Raw genomic sequence first — 26,265 nt, forward strand, 5'->3', positions numbered from 1 at the left:
AGATCGCGTTGAGAGTTTAAAAGTCCGTGTGAAATGACTTAAAGAATTATATCACCTTTCCATATTCTTCAAAAATATATGTTAAAATATAGTTTATTTTATTTTAAAGGTTTCCTATTTTATTTAGGTTAGAGTTTTATTGTTCTAATAGGTAAGTATTTTCTTATCCTAATAGGCAAGAATTTCTTTTTAGTTTCTTCTTTGTGACTACTATTTATATAGCCTTGTATCAATCATTTGGAGTAATTAAGGAAGAATTATTTTTTTTTCTTATTATTAACATGGTATCAGAGCTCTAGGTTTCTTCAAAAAAAAATTTTAACTTAGTTTTTGTGCCCGTTAGGGTTTTGTGCCCGTTAGGGTTTTGATGCCCATTAGGGTTTTTGTCCATTAAGATTTTGTTTATGACTGCCACCGCTCAACTCACGGCCACCGTCGACCGCCGCCGGCCACCGCTGGCCACCGCCCACCGTCGCCGACCACCACCGCCGGCGCCGTTTGCTGATTCGCCAACGCTGCTGTTTTTCGAGTGCTGTTCATGGGTTTCATCTCGCCGTCCTTCGTCACCGTCACCGCTGTTATTCATCACCGCCACCGTTGCCGCTGTCGTCCTTTGCTGTTACATCCGGTCCAGTCAACCCGGTTCGTCTAGTTCGGTTCAGATAATCTGGTTCAACTGGTTCGGTTCACTTGGTTCAGTCCAGCCAGTTCGGCTCCTTTAGGCTCGGTTCAAATCATTGTTGGACTGGTTCAGCGTTTTTCAGTTCGGTTCAGTTCATTGTCGGATCGTTTCGACAGGTTTCAGTTCGTTTCAGTCATATTTGGTTCAATTCAACTATTTTTGATTCGGTTCAGCCCTCTTTCGGTTCCGTACAGTACTGATTTTTCAGTTTTGGATCTCCATTTTTTAGTTGCAGTTTATTCTTGGTATCAATGTCACAGTCGTCCAAAATTACAAAAAAACTTGGACATAAATGACATCAAACAATTAAGGAGCTTCTTAAAAACTTTGGATAATGCTCCTAGTCAAGGTACAGGTTCGGTAACTTTGACGAGTACAACTTCCAAGCCTAAACTTTGTACCTGGATTATTGATTCTGGTGCAACAAACCATATGACGAATAGTAGCTGTCATTTTATCCCTTACAGTATTTGTCCGAGCAATAAGAAAATTTCTACAGCATATGGTACCTTGGTAACAGTAGCTGGTCAAGGAGACATCAAGATAAATTCAAACATTACTTTAAAGAATGTGCTTCATATACCACGTTTAACTGTTAATTTGATATCAGTAAAGAATTTGATCAAAGATTTAGGTTGCAGATTAACTTTTTCTGATTCTTCTTGTATTTTACAGTTTTTCTGATTCTTCTTGTATTTTACAAGACCAGGGCAATAGGAAGATTATTGGACTTGCTAATGAAAAAGATGGACTTTATTATCTTAATGAACTTGTCGGTCAGACTAGTGTTCCAGTCTCCTTCACCTCACAAACTCATCATCTTTCAAGTAAGCTTTTGTTGAATCATTATAGACTAGGACATCCTTCATTTCGAACTCTTAAAATATTGTTTCCCGATTTATTCCAAAATCTTAATCCTTAGTCAATTCACTGTGAAGTTTGTGAATTCGCTAAACACAAGTGTGTACCCTTCCGTAGTAATAATAAACGAATATCAGTTCCCTTCTCTCTTATTCATACTGATGTGTGGGGTCCCTCCAATGTTCCAAATGTTTCCAAATTTCGTTGGTTTATTGTATTCATTGATGACTGTACTCGAGTCTCATGGGTTTATCTTTTAAAACAAAAATCTGATGTTGGTTCTACCATTCAAACATTCTTTCATATGATAGAAAACCAATTCGGAATCAAACCCAAACGATTCCGTTCTGACAATGCTCGAGATTACTTCAAACAAAACTTAACATCCTTCTTTCAAAAACATGGAGTCATCCATGAGTCGTCTTGTGTGGACACTCCTCAACAGAATGGAGTGGCCGAAAGAAAAATTGGTCACATCGTTTCTGTGACACGTGCCATTCTTTTTCAAAGAAATGTTCCTAAATCCTTCTGGGGGGAAGCTGTGTTAACATCCACTTATTTAATCAATCGGTTACTATTTGCTACTCTAGACCATAGAACTCCTATGAATGTCCTATCAAAATATTATCCTGATTTTCGAACAACAAATAACTTGACTCCTCGAGTATTTGGTTGTGTAGCCTTTGTTCATGTTCATAGTCATCAGCGAGGTAAACTTGATCCACGAGCACTCAAGTGTATTTTTGTCGGATACTCGAACACTCAAAAGGGATATAAATACTATCATCCTCCTTCAAAAAGGTTCTTCATCTCTGCTGATGTTACCTTTTATGAAGACACCAGCTTCTTTACCTCACCTTATCTTCAGGGGGAGGAACTATTATTGGAAGATAAGGATTTGCCCATTCCCAACCTCACATTTCCTCTATCAAATCCTTTACCACCACCCTTAGACACCTTACCAGGACCATCTAACCCTTCAACTACTACACCATTACAGGTTTATTCAAGAAGGAACACTGAAAAAGATAAGCACGTCCAAGAGTCTGAACATATCCCTGTAACTGAAATTGACGAGAAAATAATCAATGATGAATCAGACATTATAGTATCTACTAAGGATGAGTCTAGACATTACAATATCTGCTAATGATGAGTCAGACCTGGATTTGCCGATTGCTTTAAGAAAGGGAAAACGGACTTGTACTCAATATCCATTGTCTCACTTTGTATCATATGACAAACTCTCAAGTCAGTACAGAAGTTTTATGGTTAACCTTACTCAGATAAATATTCCAAAAACATATATGGAGGCAATACAACATGAAGAATGGAGGCAAGCAATGAATCTTGAAATGCAAGCTTTAGAAAAAAATAAAACATGGGAGTTGGTTACTATGCCTAAAGATAAGAAAGCTGTAGGATGTCGATGGATATATACTGTAAAGTATAAAGTAGATGGAACACTCGAGAGGTACAAAGCACGGTTGGTTGCTAAGTGATATACTCAAACATATGGAGTTGATTACCTTGAAACCTTTGCACCTATTGCCAAGATGAACACAGTACGAATACTTCTATCTCTTGCTGTAAATCATGGATGGACGTGTTACAATATGATGTAAAAAATTCTTTTAGATGGTGATCTTGAAGAAGAAATTTATATGGACATTCCACCTGGATATCAGCAAGTAGGAAATAAAGTTTGTAAATTAAAAAAGGCGTTATATGGATTAAAGCAATCTCCTAGGGCATGGTTTGGTAGATTTTCTCAAGTCATGAGGAAGATGGACTATAAACAAAGTCAAGGAGATCATACATTGTTTATAAAACATTCTGCTACAGGGGGAGTAACAACATTGATTGTTTATGTGGACGATATCATCGTCACTGGCAATGATAATAATGAGCAAGAGAAACTGAGAAATTGTTTAATCCAAGAGTTTGAAGTTAAAGAATTGGGAAGACTGAAATATTTTCTTGGGATAGAAGTAGCCTATTCTAAACAAGGCATATTCTTATCACAACAGAAATATGTGATTGACTTACTTTCTGAAACAGGAAAGCTTGGCAGCAGACCAATAGGAACGCCGATTGATCAAAACCATAGATTATGTGCATCTGAAGAGAGTCCTCCAGTAAATAAGGAAACTTACCAGAGGTTAGTTGGAAAATTAATATATCTTTCTCATACGATACCAGATATTGCGTATGCTGTAGGAGTGGTAAGCCAATTTATGCATAGTCTAAAAGAAATTCATCTTCAAGCTGTGTACCGAATACTCCACTATTTAAAGAACTCCATTGGGAGAGGATTGCTGTTTAAGAAAGGCGAGAAACTCAATCTAGAAGTTTGTACAGATGCAGATTATGCAGGATCGATAGACGATAGAAAATCCACTTCTGGCTATTGTACTTTCTTTGGTGGGAACTTATTGACATGGAGAAGTAAAAAACAAAATGTAGTTGCAAGATCAAGTTCAGAAGCGGAATTTAGAGCAATGGCATTGGGCATCTGCGAATTACTGTGGATAAAAATTATTTTAGAAGATTTGAAGATTCAATGGGAAGGGCCTATAAAACTTTATTGTGATAACAAGTCTGCCATCAGTATTGCACATAATCCAGTTCAACATGACAGAACCAAGCATGTTGAAGTTGATAGACACTTAATAAAATAGAAGTTAGATAGCGGCCTCATATGTAATCCATTTGTACCAACAAACAATCAAATAGCAGATATTCTTACAAAATGATTGAACAACAACAACTTTGAGCATTTGGTTAACAAGCTGGGAATGGAAAATATTCATTCACCAGCTTGAGGGGGAGTGTTAAATTATAGTTTATTTTATTTTAAAGGTTTCCTATTTTATTTAGGTTAGGGTTTTATTGTTGTAATAGGTAAGTATTTCCTTATCCTAATAGGCAAGAATTTCTTTTTAGTTTCTTCTTTGTGACTGCTATTTATATAGCCTTGTATCAATCATTTGGAGTAATTAAGGAAGAATTATTTTCTTTTCTTATTATTAACAATATAAACGTTCGCTTATGAATTTAATGTCATTAGTTCTAATTCCTTCATTATTGAACTATGAATCCTGCTCTATAGATAATGCTCATTGCCTCCCCCAGTTGGTAACTTAGCCCATTAGTAATTACTAATTTTACCACCAAAGCTTAAAATACAATAAATAAAAAAATAAAAATAAAAAAAAAGTCATCTTGTCAGTAATAATGGCAATGATTTCTTAAATATCTACAAAAAGTGACGATTGAAAAACATAACCTTTCTTTTTTCTTTTTGGTACTTTGATAAATAATTATGATTAAGAATACTTATTTATAATTTTATAAATGTAATCCATTCGTTTTTATTTAAATTAAGGCTTATGTCTCTATTTGGCTGGTCTCTTCAAGAGAAGATGCCTCAATACCGTATTTTTAGCCGTCTAAAACATTAAGATGAATTAACCATCATGGGATGGCCTAGTGGTCAATAAGCGCCAATGTAAATAGCAAAAGGCTTCGAGGGAATGGGTTCAAACCATGGTGGTCACCACCTACATAGGATTTATAATCCTACGAGTTTCCTTAGCTGGCCCGGACACACGGATATGAAAAAAATAAAACATTAAGATGAATTAAAAAGAAAAAACATTTGTAATAACTCTCTAGAGCCTCAAAAGTTGGTCCCTTTCTCCATCATGGGGCTGTTTTTGTAAGACAACTTCGAATCTCAAGATAACATTTTACTAAGCTGTTCGCTCTCAGCTCCCATTTGGACCTATTCCTCTCAGTTTCTGACTTGAGTTTGTGCCTATCTAACAACATTCCAGTTTGGCTTGAAACAATTTTTTTGTTGCACCCTTTCAAGAAAGAAAAGGCTACTCTCTGGAGGAACATAAACAGGCCTTTCATTTGGATCATATGGAAGGAAAGGAACTCCAGAAGTACGCTCCAACAAAAGACCGACTGAATTATCTTTTTGGCTTAATTTTTTTGAACAAGAAACAAACTTCTCATGTACCAAAGATAGATGGTAGGCTTTCAAAAGCTTAGACCGATGAGAAACCATTTTTAGGAAAAAACATAAAAGATAAGTGGAATCCACTAGATTTCTTATACATAGCGAAAGCCAATTAGGATTGAGCGCAACAGAAGGATTTCATCTCTGCATCTGATCGTTTGTATTGAGGATACCAAGGGCTAAAGACCAAAGTAACACCTTGTAATTTTTGGAAAATTTCCAACTTCTAGAGAACCATGAAAATTAATGCAAAATAACGTATTACCCTCCCTTGAGATTAGATAAGAGAGACTTAACTGAAAAGTAACTACTATAACTTTTTCGAACTCTTAATCATATCAATTTTCCAAACTCTGTCTTGTCAATATGCAAAACTCTCTTATCACTTAGGTTGTGGTGTGTTGTTAATTAGGCTCATGATAGTTCCCAAGATAAAAGTAGAGAACTTCTTATACTCTTGGATACTTCTATAAATGCAAGTCCAAGAGCAATGCTCGTGAAAGTGAGGCAAGTGAGAGAAATAATTTGACGAAGGCCAGTTAGCTTTTAGTATTAGGGTCAACAAAGTTGTGAAGGTTCCAATAAAGATGTCACCTTATGACCATCACCTTGAGGACAAGATATCATTTTTGGGCGGCAAATAGTGTCGGGCAAAGAAATTTAGTTAGTATATAATATAAGGATTGATTAGATAGTTATGTGGGATCGTATTTACTAAAATTTGTTAGAGGGAATTAGTTAGTTACATGGGATAGTATTTACTAAAAATGGAGGGAATTAGTGGACAGAAATTATAAATAAAGCCGACAGTAAAGAGGGAATATCTAGCTTTAGAATATGAGAGGACGAAAGTCCTCAAAAAGCTATCAACCCCGTATATTTTTTTAGATTAAAAAACATCAAGTTTCTATGGCGAGGCAGTCACTCCTTTATACTCTTCAGTTTTGGTCAAACGAGGTGTTAATTGAGTTCGAGTCTTTTAAGGGAGTTCCACGTTAGTGTCAAAAATCCATTAGATTTTATAGCATGTTAACTCCTTACTGCATAAAAGCATAAACACAACCACGAAAGAGACAGAATTGCCTTTGCAAACCCCAAAAAATTTAAAGGGATGAGGAAAGAACTACTAAGATGGTAAACATGCCATACCAATTCCAACAATAACAGGAAGACCTTTATTCTCCAATAGTGCCTGAAACAATAGCAAAGTTGAGGTTATTATGGAGAACTGTTATAAAGAGTCCTTCACTGCTCTCTATCAACTCACATAGCATAGCATTACTACCTGAATAGCTTGAACGGCTAAAAGCAAACCTCTATCCAGGTCACATGAATCAGGCATCGGAGCAAGCCTTAAAGAGTCCCTGAAACAGGCAGGATCTGTGGTTGCTTCATGAGAGTAGTCTAAACATATAACGTTCTAATAGAGCACACATATAAAATTGATGATAAAATCCTAAAACTTAGGAAATATACCAGTCACTGAGCTATCAGATTGAGGAGGATTAATAAACTTCCATGTTGCAACTACTGGTTCCATTTTAGATTTTGTTGGCGATCGAGTCCATGGCTGAGAAAGATCCTCAAGTCGAGAAACAGGATTTGAATTAATTCGGATAGGCCTCGGAGCAATGACAACCCTTTCTTGGTTACTAGGCAGAGATGTATTTGGTAAAAGTGGAGGTGTATTTAAACGTGGAACACCTATAGGTGTGATTGCTAAATAAGTACAAATTAACTAAATATGAAGAAAATTGAAGAGAACTACGAACAATAGTTGTTATAGAGATGCAGAAGTATAGACCCTATAGAAAATAACCCCCCAGCCCAAAAACAATTCAGAGAAAGAAGATAAATCTGAAAATAAAGACAAGAAAATGGAAAGAAAAAATAAGGGTCAAAGTAAGGAATACTAAGGTCCAAAGTGGCAAGGTTGTCGTCAAACCTTTTCTTTCAAGAATCATCTCCAGATAAGACTTTGTAATCCAAGGTGCGTTAATACCCATCCTTAACACTTCTTCTCCAACTGTCTAAAAAGGAAAGGAAAAGAAAACCGAGCAGCCATGAAATGACAAACATGTTGACCATCATTAAACAAGAAAAACTTGCAACTTCTAAATCCTCCGTAGACCAGTCCACCCAAAACAAGTCAATGAATATAGCAAGAAATATGTTTAACATTCTACAATAGATGTTAAATCATAACTAAACCCAAAAGCTTAACCTTATAGATTACGTTAAATTTATTATTAATTCATATTCTAATACTCTCTCTTGCACAAGGCTCAACAAGTAGTTATCAATATTAAATGAGAAGAAAATGATATTATAGAGGTTTGGACCTCACCGTGTCATGAAACTCCAAAACTTAAGCTAATGAGTTGCAATCAATTTAATTATTCATATTCTAAATTCTGATGGAGAAATATTCTAACACTCCCTAAATAGCTTAACCTAAGTTTTTGTTTTCTTTCTTTTATATCCTCTAAGTTTCTTGTACTTTTATTCTTTTCTAATTTCATTACATCAATGAAAATTCTCATTCCCTTTCAAAAAAATAAATAAATAAATAAATAATGCAACCCCCAGCAAACACATGAAGACTAGAGTGAAAAATGATTTCATCAAGCAGAACCAAAAACTAATAGCCTTCAAGTAAAAATAGATAGAACTTGTAAAGATAGATTAGTGCCTACTTTTCTATTAGAGCTTCTGAGCACCATGAATGTCTCACCAAGAGAATCAATTGTTTCAAGTGACACACAAACATTTCCATTATTGACCGATATAGATGCCCTTTTATAACCAACCACTACTGTATACCCCAAGTCCAGCAAACCACCTAAAGTCATCCGTCCAACCTGCTCCAAGTTAAGATAGAAAACAAAGAAAAATCAACTGAATTTCGAAGGCATTGAGACAACAGAAAAATAATACATTCAAAGAAGCTAACTACTAAAAAAAATTCTACTAACATAACTTTCAAATAAATAAATGCTAAACAGGAAACACTATATGACAATAACATATAAGAATGATTTGCATTTTTGAGGCTCCAAGGTTCAATATTTTTCATCAACACCACGAGTATCTTAAAAACCATACTCTCCTTCAGGTTAAACCTCCAACTCCTTGAATAGAGTGTCTCAAGTATTTTGAACCCCACCGGGAGGTCACCTTAAAATTATTCCTTTTTTTTTAACAAGAAACAACTTTTCATTGATATATGAAAAGAAAAAATGTTCAAGATACAGACTCCAAAGGGGTGAAAGAAGAAAAGAAATAACAGAAATCAAGCTCAACATGAGCAATACAATCACAACAAAGATAAATAACATTTAAAACCAAGGGACAATGCTGAAGGAATTCTGCAAATGGCATGCGAATAAGCATGGAGAACTGAAAGAAGATCAAAAGAAGATTCCACAAACACATGTTAAAGGCTTGACTGAAGGAAGCTTGAGGAATAAAATCCTTAAAACAGATACTCCAAAAAGAATCAAGCAGAGAACAGCCTTCGAAGAAACCAACAAAAAACCCAACTTTTAACCATTTAAGAGACCAAAGAAACAAAACTTCAAAATATCAGTGGTATAGAAAGAACGATAGCCAAGTGCTCGAGAAGGAAGAAGCAGGACACTGAAGCAATACAGGGAGAGCGACATAAACCTTAAAATTATTCCTTTTATTTTACCAAAATTACGTAAATAGTTGATACAGTGGAATTACATAGTAGCTAAAACAACAATGGCAGAGCTTTAACAATTCTCAACAGTATTAATAATTTTGTTAGACCCCCCATTGTAAAAACATATAGTAGGAAGGGCAAGGAGGTAATTGAGCAGATGTAGGCCAAAACGGCCAAGAGAGAGAAAGTGTAGCTAGGTGCAGAGGGAGCGTGTAGTCCTTTTAAGGGGGAAGAAATGTCGTTAGGGGATCATTCTAGATTTCTGTGTTTTGGCTACTGTGTTAGCATTTTGGGAGAGATTCCCCACCCTCTCGAATTGGTGGGTAGCTTTTGTATTGCCTTAGGGCTTCTTTTGTATTGCCTATGGGCTCTGCTTTTGCATTTAATCAAGTAAAGTGAGGAGATACCTCACAAATTTGTGCAGAAACTACCAGTAATTTGCCATCTTCTATCAATTCTTTGAGCCATTTTGTAGGGAGTAGGGACTAAGCAATGTTCTAGGAGATTGTCAAGACTGGCTAAGCTACTTATTAATGAGAGGTATTTTGAGATAATTACAAGCACACACAAAAAATGTAGTGGCATTGGCATGTTACAGCAAACTCTATTGCTTGTCTTTGAGGGAAAGATAATATATGATCCCCAGTGAGTAAGCAAATAGATGATTGTTAAAACTATCCCAGATAGTAAGCCAATATTGATATTTTATATATTTCAATGACAAATAATAGATTACTACAAAAGCACAAGTTGGCTTGAACACTCACGAATATAAGGGAAAAAAATTACAAAAAAGAAAGGAAAAAAAATCTAGTGCTTCATCAAAATAGAAATTAGATATATTACCTCAAATTCAGCTTTAGGTCTGATAATAAAATTTTTGTCAACTATCCTCTGGTCGCCAAGTGATAGGTAATATTTAATGCCAGATTGTCGCACTTTAATCCAGTCATTTATACGTGCTTCTTCATTTGCAGATGGAGGCCTGAGATACATCTCAATAAAACTGAAATTTGAACAAAATTAAGCGTTGAGACCAACCCAAACTTAAAACCACACAAGTAGTGGCTTGAAATAACTCTATACTAATAGACCTACTTGTCTGTATGTGTTTTATTTCCTTGAAAAGAAGGGGCAGAATGCACATCTGGGAACTGTCAGAAAACATGAAATTTTTAGTGGAAGCATGCATGCGACAGATGTTACCAACATTGATAAACTCAAAATCATGAGAAGAGAGTTTGATATGACTCATGACGGTTTGTTCATCATCAATGCAGACTTGTGTTCTAGTCAGTAATAAGAAAAAACTCATAAATATTCTTTTCTACAGGGTTATAGAAAGAAATATTATGCTCAGATTGTAGGCTAGGCTATCTCACAACTGCGGAAGTGCAGATTTTAGAGTACCATCAAATGATTGCAACAGGGGAGATGAGGAAAAGAATTCAAAGAATTTATATATCTTTCTTTAGGAAACAAAAAAATTCATGATATTAAAATTCTAATGATCGTCTTGAGACATGGGTCCCAAAAAACAATACTCCAAGGAATTGAAGCCAAAGGATCTTTCCAGACAAATGGGTGGCTGCCACGACATAATGAGGAAGCCCCTAACCTATATGGAAGAGATGATAGTTTTTTTTAGTACATATGGGGGTGGGGGTTCAAACTCACAATCTCTAGGTTAGAGATATCAGATATATGTCAATTACGACTGAGTTATGCTCACTTTGACTATGGAAGAGATGCTAGTTGAAGGAGAGAAAGGACTAGAACCTACTTGCAAAAGAGCATATGAGAAAAATGTGACCTTGGGATTCTTCCTCTTCTTGCACAGGATACACCAACCTAGGAAACACAAACACTCAGTACCTTTGTCACCGAACACAGATTCCAACAAAAGACTTTGTTAACCAAAGATGGGCCTCCAATGGAGATTACTTACAAGGAAGCATGAGCATTCTTTTCTTGTGAATGAGAGGTGCTCGTAAAGAAAACGCGAAGCATTCTCTTGGTTTCCCAACCTCTTGCTTCTAAAGGCTGCCCTCTCTCGGCTGGATGTTGGTCCAGCCTACTACGAGGATCATCTCCTTCTCTTCGACCACGCCTTTCGATCTCATTGAGCTTTCGGCTCTCATATGCTACTGGGTTACCTTTTGTACTAGCACACCGCCTATGGCATAGTCTGACGCATCCGTGTGTACTTCAAATGGCTTGGTGTAATCTGGCAATCAAAACCAGTACAACCAACAATTAACAATCCATCGTCCGTGCGGGAAGAAAGACTATATGGATGGAGGCTTTGAAAAAGGGTGGTAAAATCCATAATTTCTCTTTCAATTTTAGAATTTATGGAGACTCATCCTCTTCCTTATTCCAACCCACCAAATAAGAGATTTTCTTCTTATTCCTTCCTTCCCAAAAGAAATTCCTTACACATCTTTCAATATCTACTGTTCTCTTTGATGGCATTGAAAACAAGGACATATAGTAAGTAGGAAAATTGTTCAAGACCACACAATGGAAAGTATGTTTGCCACCTCTTGGTTACAAAAGGGTCTTCCATATAATAATTTTGCTCAATATTTTCTCCCTTATAGGTTCCCCAAAACTGTAAATTCTTCAGATTTCCACCTAATGGCAGGACAAGATACCAAATAATGTAAACTTTCAGCCCTACATTCCAGTCTTTGACCCACTTCTAACCTGAAATTTGGAAGATTAACCCTTTAAACCTGAAGAAAATGCAAAAAATCTGAGTAAATGCTGCAGATTTTCAATTATCACATCAATATCCTTGCAGAAAATAACTATATCATCAACAAATTGTAAGTGATAAACTGGAGCAGCATCGTTTCCAACATAAAATCCTTCAAAATCACCATTTGAAAGTTCCTTTCAAAAAATCTGCTTAGCATATCACCACAATTAAGAATAGAAAAGGAGACAATGAATCATCTTGTCTCACAGTCACAGACTCCTTGAAACGATAATACTTACTACGCACCTGTCCATTAAGGAAAATGAAAATTTAGTACCAAGGATCACCCTTGTTATAGATCATTCTTTGATTTAAGGAATCATCCATTATCCACCTTTCCTCAAAGCCTTTTTTTCTTCAAAATTTCAATTAAAAACTCCCCTTCTCAATATCTAATTTAAATATCCACTGTGTGTTCTTCTTACTCTATATTCTTCCATTGCATTGGATATCAATACTAGATCAATGATCCGTCTACTTCTAATCAAAGCATTCAGATTTAAAGAGCATGAGCATAAGGAAGCACCTCTTTGAGAATCGAACAAATACAATTTCTAAGATATCTTCAACCGCTCTAACCCTTTTTTTTTTCCTCAGAATCAAACAAATACAATTTTTTTGATGCAAGAATTCAAATGGCCATCGTCAAAGTATTCTTGACATATTTTCAGTACTTTATTACTTTCCAAATTTGATGAAAGTTTTGATTTTAAACTCTAAAACATTTTAAATCACCAATAAACTCAAAAGCTGAAGCTTATGGGTTATGGCCTAGGTTAGGGTAAATTCAATCATTTATAAAATATCTACACTCCCTTCACTTGTGGGCTTGAAAATTTACTGAAGATCCGACAAGTGGAAATCAATATTAAATAAGGAGGAAATGACAACACAGGAGTTCGAGCACATGACCTTCTATTCTGGTACCATTTTAAACATGTTAAATTATCAATAAACCCAAAAGCTTAAGCTTATGGGTTAGGGTAAATTTAATCATTTATAAGATATCTAACATAATTCTTAAACATGTTAAATTACCAAAAAATCCCAAAGCTTAAGCTAAGGGGTTAGGATTTGTTAGAGTATAGATATTAGTATATTTTGTATTCTTGTATTAATATTAATTTGTCATTTACCTTCTCCTTATAGGATTAGGTCAACCTTGTATATTTGTCTATATATATAGACTTTAATAATGAGAATAAATAGCATTGGATTCTCTCCAACCTTAGTCTCTACATGGTATCAAAGTTCTAGGTTTCTTCTAAAATTTTTGTGCCCGTTAGGGTTTTGATGCCCATTAGGGTTTTGTTCCCATTAGGGTTTTGTCTCTTAGGGTTTTATTCATTGCTATCCAACTCAACTCACTACTACTGCCGCTGCCGCCGACCATTGCCGCTGCTGCCGCCGCCCGCTCAACGTTGTCGTGAGGTAGCACTTAGGGTTTCTGGTTTCAGAAAACACCTAATCCGGTTTGGTTCCAGCAGTTTGATTCATCTGTTTTGTTTGGTTCGGGTGGTTTGGTCTGGTTCTGTCGTTTTGTTCAAATAAGTTCGTCTGTTTGTTATGGTTGAGAAGAAATCAATCGTAACTTCTGAGGTGATCCCAATGATATCAAAAATCACAGAACACAAGTTGAATGGATTAAACTATTCTTCATGGAAAATCAATGTTCGTCTTTTTTTGTGAAGTATTGATATGGACGATCACATAATTGAGGATCCGCCTAAGGATGAGAGCAAGAAAGCTTGGTTGCGAGATGATACTCGACTGGTTCTGCAGATCAAGAATTCAATCAAGAGTGACATTACTGGCTTGGTCAATGAATGTGAGTATGTTAAAGAGTTGCTTAAATATTTAGAATTCCTTTATTCTGGAAAAGGAAATGTTAATCGAATATTTGAAATCTGCAAGCACTTCTACCAACCTGAGTTTGGTGACCAATCTCTTACAAATTACTTTATGGAACACAAACGAATTTATGCAGAGTTTAATGCATTACTCCCAGGTAGTAATCATGCAAAAGTTCGGCTTGCTCAACGCGAACAACTAGCAGTTATTAGTTTTCTTCTTGGTCTTCCACCTAGATTTGATGTGGCCAAATACCAATTATTCTCTAGTTCGGAAATTCCAGCTTTAGAGGAGGCATACACTCGAGTATTTCGAGTTGAGAAGTCACAACCCGTCTTGTCATCTCAGTCTAATAGTGCTTTGGTTGGACATAGTACAAATGCAAACAGAGGTGATACCTACCAAGGGAATTCCACGACTTCGAAAATGCTCAACGTTGGAATTCTAGTGCTCCAAAATCAAATTCAGGAGATATTATTTTTTGCAATTATTGCCATAAGCTTGGTCATACAAAACGAGAATGTAGAAAGCTATTGAATAAAGGTCAGAAAACACAGTCTGCCCATGTTGCATCTACTCCTGATAATGCTGGCAAGTTAGTTACAATTCCTGCGGAAGAATTTGCTAAGTTCCAACAATATCAAGAGTCATTGACGGCATCGTCCTCTAATCCAATTACTGTCATCGCTGAGTCAGGTAACACCAGTAAATGTCTTATTTCCTCCGCATGGTGCGACAAATCATATGTCAGGTAACCCTAACTTATTTGCTAATTTCTCCTCATCTGCATCTTTGCTTGATGTTACCATAGCAAATGACACCACTTCTCCTATTCTTGGCTCTAGCACAGTTCATCATTCACTAACATCTATCTTAAATTTACCACAATTTTCTTTTAATTTGATTTTTGTTAGTAAACTCACTCGTGATCTCAATTGTTGTGTCTTATTCTTCCCTGGTTATTGCCTATTTCAGGATCTTACGACGAAGAAGACTATTGGTAAAGGGCGTGAATCCAATGACCTCTACATGTTTGATACACAAATACCTACAGCTACCATTTGCACTCGAGTACCCTCTCCTTTCGAAGAACATTGTCGTTTGGGTCATCTATCTCTCTCCGTGTTAAAGAGTCTTCGTCCTCAATTTCATAGTTTGATTCTTTAGATTGAGTCATGTCAATTTGCTAAGTTTCATCATCTTAGTTTGTATCCTATAGTCAATAAACGAGCTACTACCATTTTTTAATTAGTTCATTCTGATGTTTGCGGTCCTTGTCCTATTGAGTCCAAAAGCGAGTTCCGGTACTTTGTTATCTTTGTCGATGATTTTTCCGGTGTAACTTCGTTATATTTAATGAAACATCGTTCTGAGTTACTTTCTCATTTTCGTAACTTTCATGCTGAAATTCGAACTCAATTTGGTGGCTCGCTTAAAATTCTACAAATTGATAATGCTAAAGAATATTTTTCCGGAGCTCTTGGCTCTTATTTGAGTGAATATGGTATTCTTTATCAATCCTCTTGTATCGATACTACGTCTCAAAATGGAGTTGCAGAAAGAAAAAATAGACATCTTCTCGAAACAGCAAGGGCCTTAATGTTTCAAATGCATGTTTCAAAATGCTTTTGGGCCGATGCTATTTCGACGGCTTGCTTCCTGATTAATCGCATGCCTTCATCAGTTCTTAAGGGTGAGATATCTTATGATACTCTATGTCCTATGCAAACTTTATTTCCTGTTAAACCTAAAATATTTGGTTGCACCTGTTTTGTTTGTGATGTTCGCCCTCAACTCACCAAATTGGACCCCAAGTCCTTGAAATGCATTTTCCTTGGTTATTCTCGTGTTCAAAAAAGGTATCGATGTTATTGTCTTGATCTCAATAGATATCTTGTCTCTCCTGACGTTGCATTCTTTGAAGATACTCCTTTTTCATCATCTTTGAGTACCAGTCAGGGGGAGAGTTCACAAGAAGATGATAATTTTCTTGTCTATTACATTGTCTCTCCTTCTACTGAAGAGCTTCCTAGCAATACATCTTCCTATGTGTCTGATCCTTCTCTTCCCACCATTACTCAAGTTTATTCTCGTCGGCAACCTCCTACGGACTCATGCCCTATACCAGCAGCTTCTTTCGAATTTACCTTCGCAATTTTCAGCAATGGATTATCGCCGAATCCATGGCCTTATTTCGTTTAGTTGAGAGGTTCGCACCTTTTTCGTCTCACCTGATTTCATCAGGTTCAAATTGACGATCGATGGGAGATAATTTTGATCGTTTTCATCCGTGTTAGAAGACGTTCAAGATGCAGAGAGCTTGCTATCCATTTCAATGGAGTAAAATTATGGTTGATTGAACCAAAAGAACTCTTGAAATTTGTCAAAAGAGTAATTATTCTACAATTGTCAAAAACATTTGCACCAAGAAAGAGCCACAAAAGATATATTCAGAACTGAACTGATTGAGGGGTTTCTCCTTATCTATCATTCCTCTCCCGTCAAAGTGTCCAAAAGAAAGCCCAAGCAAAATGAAGCTGGAGGACCTTCTTATCTTTTCTAATAGGGTGCCCCACAAGTATTGAAGAAAAGGGGAATTCATATCCATGAGGAGGGTCACATGCTGATGAAGCTCCAATCAAAAGATAACACCAGCAAAAAGAGGTGATCTTGAGTTGTTGCCTTCCTCACAAAGGGAATACAAGTATGGAGAGAGAAAATGATAACACTTTTGGAGGAAAGTCAAGCCCTGAAAAGATTTTCAAAGACTCGTTCAATTTGTAAAAATAGTATTTATACTATAATAATAATAACAGTTAAAAAGAACTGAAAGTTTTCATCAAGAGAGAGCTACAAAATATAGCGTGTCTAAGAACTGGTCAAGGGTTTTCTCGTCATTGTCGTATACTCTATTGTTCCACTTAAGCCGAAAGCATCCAAAAGAAAACCCTGGCAAAGTGAAGCCAGAGGAACTTCTTATCTTTTCTTAAAGGATGCCACACAAATATCGAAGAAAGAATGGAATTCCATCCATGGGTAGGGTACATACCAATAAAATTGTAGAGAATGAGGTTCCAATAATCACCAGCAAAGTAACAATTGCAAAAAAGATGATCTTGATCCTTGAATTGTTGCTATTATCTCAAAAAGAGAACACCAGCCTGGAGAAAGAACATCGTAAGGTTTTTGGATCCTATAGTGGGTACTTGTGCTTTTGTAACTAATCTTCCAAAGTAAAAACTTTATTTTCTTGGGTACTTGTTCCTCCAAACGATGTTGTATAGTCAAAAGCATTCTGTTATTCCTTTGCTAACCAAATGTGTGTGAAGAGATGACGGTAAATACTGCCATGTGGCTCCCTCCAGTGTCCAAAATTCAATTGATCCATGTGAACAAATAGGTTGGAAACTTCCGAAGGTCATTTACAACTATCCAGGTTTAACAACATAGACTTGGCCTCAAAGTTCCCCTAAACTATTCACTCAACTAAAGGATATGGTTCCTACACAAAATTTTAGAAAATAGGGTCAGATAACCAGTTGACAAATCTAGCAATAACTCTACCAAAGTAGCGCCCATTTTCAATCGGTGAAACATCACTACTTTATTCATCAAGATAAAAACAAGGGCAAAAACATGTATTTGAAAAACAAGGTTTCACAAAACATCAAGCTGATCTTGCATAGCAACAAAATCAGAACATTCATTTTTCGGCAAACATTTATACTACAGGGAAAAACTAAACATAAAACAAAATCCTTATCATAAGATTAGTAGGTACGATGAACATCCATTCATAGAAGTACAAAGTGACCGACCTCATTTCTGCTATACAGAACGTAATTCGCATAACTAAAAGGAGTTGTACAGACCTCACTTCTACATTTCACCTTGTATATTGCCTCCCTAAATGATGAGACAAAGCTGTTGTTAATTCTTATCTGCAACATCAAACCACACACATATATAAAGGTAAAGCTAAATTTCAGGTACGAAAATAGAGATAAGGCAGTAAACCAACCTGGGCATGATGAAGGTATGGCTCTATATGCTTTCTAAACAAGGGGAAGATGCTGTCAATAAGGTAATCCAATGAACAGGAATCTCCAATATCATGCCGAACTTTAGAGAGAAGGCTAAAATGAACCCCACCAACCTAATTAGCCAAAAATAAATAATTAAATCATTGTTTTAGCATTTTACTAACAAAAGAAACATCAAAAAGGCTACATTTATCCCTAGAATACAATTTGTAAATTTTATATCATAAGTTTATCTTTCGTTTTATAAGATATCATAACTTAATTTTTAAAAATACATAAAAATATATACAAAGATTCATATTCACTTCATACTTAAGAATGAATAATAGAATAACAAGTTACCACTGCAACCCGAATATCTAGCAAAGAACGTAATTTTGCATGTAATGCGTAGGTTCCATCGATGATTACCTACAAGAAGAATGCAAAGAAATCATTCCAAAAATCCACAGTTCATCATGGATGGAACCTGTAGTTACAACTACTTACCACCCCAGATGAAGCGCTCTTTATCACTTTTGAACTAACTCGTTTCTTTAGGTGAAAGTCAAAAACTGGGATCATGGTGTCTATTCCATTTGTCAAATCCTGTGAACAAATTACAGCCCATTTGTAAATAATGAATGGAGAAGTGGACAATTGAAAACATTAACTTGCATTGGGAACTACTATTAAAAATTAACTCAACCATATCAATGCATGTGCTTTTTCGCAAGCTTTTACAAATTTGAGCCCCAGTCAGTCCCAAATCCTGGTGCTTGACCAGAATTTAAATTTTAGAAAAAGTAAAGTCCTCTAAAGAGCCAAGTGAAGCAGACATAAAAACCTCAAGATTCTGAGCTAGAAGATCAACGTCAATCGAATCCAAATCATTCCCCTCATCAACTCCATCACGGTAGTTTTCCATCGATATAACATTACAGCCAATTACAGATGCCACTTTCTCTGCTAAGCTTCAACAAAACCACAATGCATAACATATCAGAGCAATTCAAAGAATGCACGTAAACTCTAAGCAATGCTTCCTTATCAGGGGGAGAAAAACAAAAAAAGTACTATACCTTGTTTTACCAGAACCGCTTGGACCACCAATACCAACTGTAACGAGTCCATCTTTTTTCTCTCGAAGTTCTTGAATGGATTTTACTAATAGATAATATCCATGATCAAAAGACTGCAAATGTCAATTCCGAAATGATTAGCCTTATTCACAAGATCTCAGAGTGCATCACTAGAACCATAATAGTGAGCTGAGCTCCTAAGAATTAGCAGATTAGTGAATGGGAAAATGGAAGCTACCAATCTGCTAGAAACCAAATACAATGTGCTGTACATGATGAAAATTTAGAAGAATTACCAGCATCGATTCAAGAATCCAATGTAGCACTAAACCAGCAAACACAAACCCACAAAAAAAAAATAGTGGATTGAATATCGAAATTCTCGATCGCCAAGAATACCCAACACAAAAATACAATCAATTCAAAAATCTACCCAATCCGCTCGGATAAAGTAACCAAAAAAAAAAAGCATAGAAAATAAACGGAAACGATAAGTCGGGCGAGTAATTAAACATACCACATGTAGGGGGAGTGATTGAAGAATAGAGGAGGAAGAGGTGGAAGTGGAGGGCTGTTTTTGAAAATAGTCTCTGCCTTCTTGAAGAACACGCTGAACCACCTCATCATCCATCTTCGTTCGGCGGAAAAGGGATCTCCAATTCCCAAATCGTGAAGTGCTTATACGATGAGATTGCTTGTTGAAAAGGCCAATCAAATTGAACAGGGAAATGAATTCGACAAAAAAACAAGGATTTCTCCTTTCTTATGATCTTTCCAAAGCTTTACACCTTACCGTTCTGCTTCGAATCTTTCCGCCGAATACGCTCCCGCTGATTTCCTTCCGCAGTTGTCTGTATAATCAAAACTTTCAAAACGGTTTTGAAGAAAAATTTTTCTACTTTCTTCTCTTGGAAAAAGTTCAGTTAACTCCAAGGTTAATGCTGACGTCGATGCAAATATCAGTTCGATATTTTCGTAAAAGTTACCGGAATTAAAAATGGTAAAAAATATTTAAATTAACAAATAAACACTTCTACCATTTTAGTTTTTGATTTTTAGTTTTTTGGTTTTTGTTTTTTGTTTTTTGATTTTAAGAAACAAAAACTATGTATATTTGATAACCATTTTTTGTTTTTAAAAAATAAAAAACCACAACATGTTTGGTAACTATTTTTATTTTTTTATTTTAAAAAATTAGAAAATTGAGAGAAATTTTTATGTAGAGTAGAGATGTCAGTGTGAGTGAGGATGCTCTCCCCGCTTCTGAAAATTTTTAGTCTCCGTCCCCACCTCGTTCTTGGATCCGACAGATGTTCTCGAGAAAAATTTCGGTTTTTTAATTGTTTTTAAATATTCTTAAAATTCAAGTATAAAAAAGTGTAATAAATATATATTAATTATTTAAAAAAATGGAATCGGGGACGGAGACGGGGTCGGAGTCGGGACATGCATTTTCTATTTTTGGGACCCGATCCTGTAGAAAATTTTGTCTAGACATAAAAATAGAGATGTAAATAAACTTTTGGAAGGTAAATTTAGAAAGATAAATAAAAATATTTAGAAAAAAAAATACTAAAAGAAAAGTTAAGGACAGAAAGAGAAAAATTTTGAAGAAAAAAATAAAGTTGATGGGAAAATAAATGTTAAAAGAAAAAAAGAAAAAGAAATTATAAAAAAAGAGAAAATTATAGTAGAAACAAATTTAGAGATAAAAACAAGATGCAAAATATAATTTTTATAGAAAATAAATAAAAACAAAGATAAATAAAAGTTACAATAAAAGAAAATTGAAGGACAAAATAAAATATAATTTTTAGAGGAAAAAATACATTACGAAGAAAAAAGAAAAGTTATAAAATATTAAATTTTAGAGAGAAAAAAGTTACGAAAAATATTAAATTTTCAAAGAGAGAAATGAAACTGGTTTGTTAAAAAAAACAAAAATAGAGAAAATTTTGGGGAGAGACAAATAACAATAAATATTCAAAATATAAAAATTTTAAAGAGAGAAAAATAAAGTTTGTAGAGAGAAATTTAAAAATAAAAAAATTAGAGTGAAAAATAAATTTTTAGAGATAAATATGAGAAAGAAAAATAAAAGTTGAGTAGTGGAAGAAAAAATGAAATTTTGAAAAACAAAAACCTGTTTTTGAAAACTACTTTTTTTGTTTGTGAAATTTACATAGAATTTCAAAATGATTTTTGCAAAACAAAAAACAGAAAATTGAATTGATTACCAAATAACCTTGGTTACAATTTGGAATCCACACTCTCATTACATTACAGTCATTTTTTTTATGTCGAAAAGGTCTTTTGAGCAATGAGTTTCTAATGTAATGGGCGTATCCGTTCTCTATTTATATACATTATTTTCATAAACTAAAAATCAAAAATCGACCCCGACCGACCGATGATCACCCATACACACACATATATATTATATTATATTATATTATTATTATATATTATATTATTGTTTGGTACTATGTCCTAAAACTCGTAGTTTGTAAACAGTGAACATTAATATGAGGTTATTCAGACAAATGTTGTTAAATGAAAGTGAATTTGTTTTTTAATACATCCAATAAACTATGAACCCTTGGCTATTATAATGAGTACTTGGACTTTATGTGGAGACATAAACTGGATCAAGTTCAAGTAAATAGCCTAAACAGTCTATAGTACATGAATCAAGTTGGGTACTTTTTCCTGAAGACACTATTGAATATGGCCCGCTTTATGATTGTTACAAATGTTATAATGTGTCATAAACGAAGTGATCCTGATTCGTTCGTGTAGAAACAAGTGAGCGAGGGTGTTCTACACAATGAGATTGTGTAAGACTGACCCTGAAATAATCACTGTTACTTATTAACACCGTTTACGGATAACACTGATTAATTTCGTTTATCGATGACCTAAATAACTTTTGAAATCCTGAGCCATCTATGAACTCCTATTTATTCAGGATTCTCTCTTGATCTGCATAGGTGAGAGTAAGCTCATCAGCGCTGCTCAATATGCCTCCCATTTCAGGGATAAGACTGGGTAGATAGCTGGGGACATAGAATTCGCAAGACAAAATTCACTCCTACCCGATTTAGGGATAGTAGAGAGGTTGTTCCCTTAAGGGCTGATCCCGGGTCTTAAACAATGGGCCCTATCCTCTCACTGGCTCGAGAGGAATTGGATTTAGTGATTTGATCCAAAATCAATTGTTCATTAGAGGGATAGTGGTACTTAAGGAGAAAATATGTAACTCAAGGGTAAAACGTTTTTTTTTTTACCTAGCTGAGGTTACGAACGGCCTGTGAAGGATCAACTTACCGATGACGGTTATATCGAATGGACACAAATATATCTACAGTAAGGGGAGTGCATCTACAGGCTATAGTGGACAGTCCTGTTAGTTAACGAATGTTGATTAACTAAGTTAAAGAGTTTGACCAGTTAGTTTCGAATCGTTGGAGCCCATGATCTGTAGGTCCAATAGGTCTCCATGCTAGCTCATAAAGGATAAAATTGATGAACTAGGTGAAGCAAGAATTTGAAGTGTTCAAATTCGGTTTTTAAGGGAATATTGTATTGACATTTAATTATTATGGGGAGTATGACTTATTTAAATTAGTTTTAAATAAGTTCAGAACATGAAAAAGAGTTGTAATTTGATTAATGTGATTAATCAAGCTTAGGTGTCAAAGACCAATTAATATGAGATATTGATTTGGCTTGGTTTTTGTTTTAATAGAAAATTGATATTTCAATTTTTGTTTTTATAAAAATTAGTTTTATCAAAGTTTTATTTAAAAAATCAAGTTAGTGGAAAAATCCAACTTTACTAACTAGTGGTTTTTGAAGTGTTTCTTCAAGGCAATGACACCTATCTTTTACATGCTAGTGGAGTTTGAAGTGGAAGGCATGCAAGGCTTGTCTTTGCATGCATTTAGTCTTTATATAGGTGATGAATATCATTTGGATAAGGCTAATGCTTACTTGCATAAGTGCAGAATTTTTCCACTTAAATTTCTATTGTCTTCTCCTAACCATTAGTGTTTTCACTCAAAATTCGGTCCCACAACCGTGTTCATCAACCTGAGGATAGCACGGATTTGTCGTTGGTGGTCCCATTGAGTTAGGAGAAGAAGTTATAATGGAGGTCTTCAAAGGTATAAAGTTAATCGTTTTTCTCTTTACCTTTTCCATCATTTTTCCAAGCATGCTTATTTTGGTTAAATTGCTTCATTAAGTGTATTATGATCCTTAGCTTCCGCTGTGCATGTCTAAGAGTTCCATCAAGTGGTATCAGAGCATGCTTTTTACACTTATTTAGCTTGGTGGGGTTTAATTCATAAGATGAATTGTTGCATGTACTAAAACAGTTTCTGTTTTGGCATCCATTCTTTTAGCTTGCTTTTGGTCATTTAATTATTGTAATTAAGCCCTCGTTTTGGGCCTTGTTGTGCTTGATCGAGTCTGTAATTTACTTGAGTCATTTAGAGTTAATCAGTGGTTGTAAACGAAGCCGGTTCAAGCTCAAAAGCATGCTGTCTTTTCCGTTACTGCTGCTGTTTTTTGAATTTCCAGCACTTAATTTCACCTTTTGGAGGCCGATTCGAGGACCTTGGAAGGCGGTTTGGGTGCGGTTCAAGGCTACTTCAAGCTTATTAATGTAATAGCTTAGTTTGTGTGTGCTTGGGATGCCAAAATCAACCATTTTTAGTAGTTGTTCAATTATTTGTGCATGTTTGATGTATGTTTTAATTGAAGATTAAATCCTTTATGCATAAAGTATGTCATATAGATTTAAAACCCCACCATAGGATAAGCATGGTTGCATTTATGTTATAAGAGTATAATGTCTGTGAATGCATGGAATTAATTTCATAAATTAGATATAAATGTTATATTAGTTTATGACTTTAATGAGTGAATGCATGAAATTAATATCATAAACTAGATATAAATGTTATTAGTTTATGACTTTACTAAGTGGATGCTTGTTTTAGATTTATGTCAATCATATAATTGTTATGTCTATATTTTATAAGTGTTATAAAATCACTTAGACTTTTATAATCTATAACAAAGATAAACTTGCATGCTCACCTAGGGTTAAACGGTGCAAAGCAATCCGTTCCGTTTAATAGTTAAAATAGCGCGATAACTTATAAAACAAAAGTTGTTTACTCACCCGGTGAGATCTTGTCCAAGGTTGGGGGTACTTAAGTTGACGGTTTACGGAACACCTCCTACCTAGAGATCAAACTGGCGTCTGAGTCAATAACCCTAGTTTTATGAACATGCGTGAGAGATGTGAGGTAATAAAATTGGTTTATCACCTAGACATCGTAGGTTAATCCCAGTATAAGAGTTATACTGGGAAAATCACTTAGACTTAGGTTGTATATAATTAGCCGGTATATAGCTTAATAATTACCCATTTTTTTTTATATAATAGAACACTTTAGTGGGAGATTAATAAGTGTATGAGATACATTATTTATAGCTCTCACGTTCCTAAGAGTTCACACCGTGAGATTCATGCTCGGCTTCGAGTTGCTATTTGGGCAACCTCCCTTCGGAAAGTATTTGCATGGGTCAATAACAAGGTGAATAAGGGAAGTAGTTCATAGTAAGTGGGTGAAGGGTGTGTGTGAACACGTCCTACGGTCTCTTCCATTAGGTCACACCGTGAGATTCTTATGTTGTACCTGCTTGGTGTTTATAAGCGCCTATCCCTTCGGAGGGTTGTAACATAGGATTCGGAACATCGTGAACTCCATAAATAGATAGGGTTACTTAGGTCCGTTTTCAGCAATTGTCTCTCCTTCGAGGGCTTGTTTGATTATGATCTCTGTAATTCGAAAATGGCGGGTCTACACTTACAAGACTTGCTACGTGTTAGTAAGTTCTTGACCAAATTAACGATAAGTAAGTACCATAGAAATAAGAGTTATTCCAGAGTTAGTATTTAGTCAAGAATGTCTTGATTCAGTGAAGGAGTAGTCGACTTCCCTTCGGTGGGGGCTACTCTGACTCACTGAAGTATCGTTGCAAAAGTAATAATGAATGGGTACATTATAATAAAATTGGATGAAATAATTAAGAGTTATACAATTCACTAATAGTTTTGTTCACTTTTCAGCAATGTCTACTTCAACTATACAACTGCTAGCTTCCGATAAACTTAACGGAGACAATTACGGAATATGGAAATCGAATTTAAACACAATACTAGTTATTGACGATCTAAGGTTCGTTTTAGCGGAGGAGTGTCCTCCAGCCCCTGTCCCTATTGCAAACCGAACAATTCGGGATGCCTATGATAGATGGGTTAAAGCTAATGAAAAAGCTCGTGTCTACATTTTAGCCAGTATATCAGATGTATTGTCTAAAAAGCACGAGAGATTAGCTACTGCAAGAGAGATCATGGATTCTCTACAAGCCTTGTTTGGACAACCATCAACAACTATCATGCATGATGCGATTAAGTATGTTTACAACTGTAGAATGAAGGAAGGATCTTCCGTAAGGGAGCATGTTTTGAACATGATGGTTCACTTCAATGTTGCGGAAGTGAACGACGCAGTCATGAACGAAACAAGTCAGGTTGGATTCATCATGCAATCTCTTCCGAAGAGTTATTTTCAATTCAAAACGAATGCTATGATGAATAAGATTGAATACAACCTGACAACCCTTCTGAATGAACTCCAACTTTATGAATCTTTGTTGAAAAACAAAGGTTTTGAGGTTGAGGCAAATGTTGCTACTACCTCAAAGAGGAAATTCCACAAGGGATCTTCCTCTTGGAGTAAATCTGGACCTTTTTATCAGAAGAAAGGAATTCAAAAGAAAAAGAAGGACAAAGGGAAGGGGAAGGCTCTGGTTGCGGTAAAAGGCAAGGAAAAAATTGCAAAAAGAAAATGTTTCCATTGCAATGAAAATGGGCACTGGAAAAGAAATTGCCCCAAATACCTCGTCGAGAAAAGAGCTGAGAAGGAAAAGCAAGGTAAATTCGATTTACTAGTCATTGAAACATGTATAGTGGAGATTGATGATTCTACCTGGATACTAGATTCAGGAGCCACTAATCATGTTTGTTCTTCTTTTCAGGAAACTAGTTCCTGGAGACAGTTTGGAGAAGATGAGGTCACTCTTCGGGTTGGATCAGGGGAGCTCATCTCAGCAAAAGCAGTGGGAGGAATTAAGTTAATTTTTGGAAATAGATATCTGTTTTTGGAAAATGTTCTTTATGTACCTTCCTGTAAAAGGAACTTGATAT

At 35.4% G+C, this 26,265-nt stretch overlaps 1 protein-coding gene across 7 annotated transcripts in view; it reads right to left on the reverse strand.

Annotated features, from left to right (window-relative positions):
• Nucleotides 1–19,868, reverse strand: part of LOC111024113 (P-loop containing nucleoside triphosphate hydrolases superfamily protein) — a 37,633-nt gene extending 17,765 nt beyond the window's left edge. Inside the window, exons 1-14 of one of the 7 annotated variants that reach the window (XM_022301716.2) lie at nucleotides 19,498–19,867; nucleotides 18,981–19,093; nucleotides 18,746–18,872; nucleotides 18,409–18,507; nucleotides 18,262–18,330; nucleotides 17,898–18,032; nucleotides 17,695–17,817; nucleotides 10,360–10,415; nucleotides 10,108–10,267; nucleotides 8,270–8,434; nucleotides 7,519–7,603; nucleotides 7,050–7,277; nucleotides 6,859–6,953; nucleotides 6,723–6,765 (exon numbers count right to left, since the gene is read on the reverse strand). In XM_022301716.2, the coding sequence (XP_022157408.1) occupies nucleotides 6,723–6,765; nucleotides 6,859–6,953; nucleotides 7,050–7,277; nucleotides 7,519–7,603; nucleotides 8,270–8,434; nucleotides 10,108–10,267; nucleotides 10,360–10,415; nucleotides 17,695–17,817; nucleotides 17,898–18,032; nucleotides 18,262–18,330; nucleotides 18,409–18,507; nucleotides 18,746–18,872; nucleotides 18,981–19,093; nucleotides 19,498–19,611 (1,612 nt within the window). In that variant the 5' untranslated portion in view covers nucleotides 19,612–19,867. Of the gene's footprint in view, nucleotides 1–6,722; nucleotides 6,766–6,858; nucleotides 6,954–7,049; nucleotides 7,278–7,518; nucleotides 7,604–8,269; nucleotides 8,435–10,107; nucleotides 10,268–10,359; nucleotides 10,416–17,694; nucleotides 17,818–17,897; nucleotides 18,033–18,261; nucleotides 18,331–18,408; nucleotides 18,508–18,745; nucleotides 18,873–18,980; nucleotides 19,094–19,497 lie in introns of all 7 variants that reach the window. The other 6 variants (XM_022301719.2, XM_022301718.2, XM_022301715.2 and 3 more) reach the window with 6 other exon arrangements.
• Between the last annotated feature and the right edge of the window lie 6,397 nt (nucleotides 19,869–26,265).

This window comes from Momordica charantia, assembly GCF_013281855.1.
Source record: "Momordica charantia cultivar OHB3-1 chromosome 1 unlocalized genomic scaffold, Mcharantia_2.0 BLBB01000001.1, whole genome shotgun sequence".
Classification (NCBI taxonomy): Eukaryota; Viridiplantae; Streptophyta; class Magnoliopsida; order Cucurbitales; family Cucurbitaceae; genus Momordica; species Momordica charantia.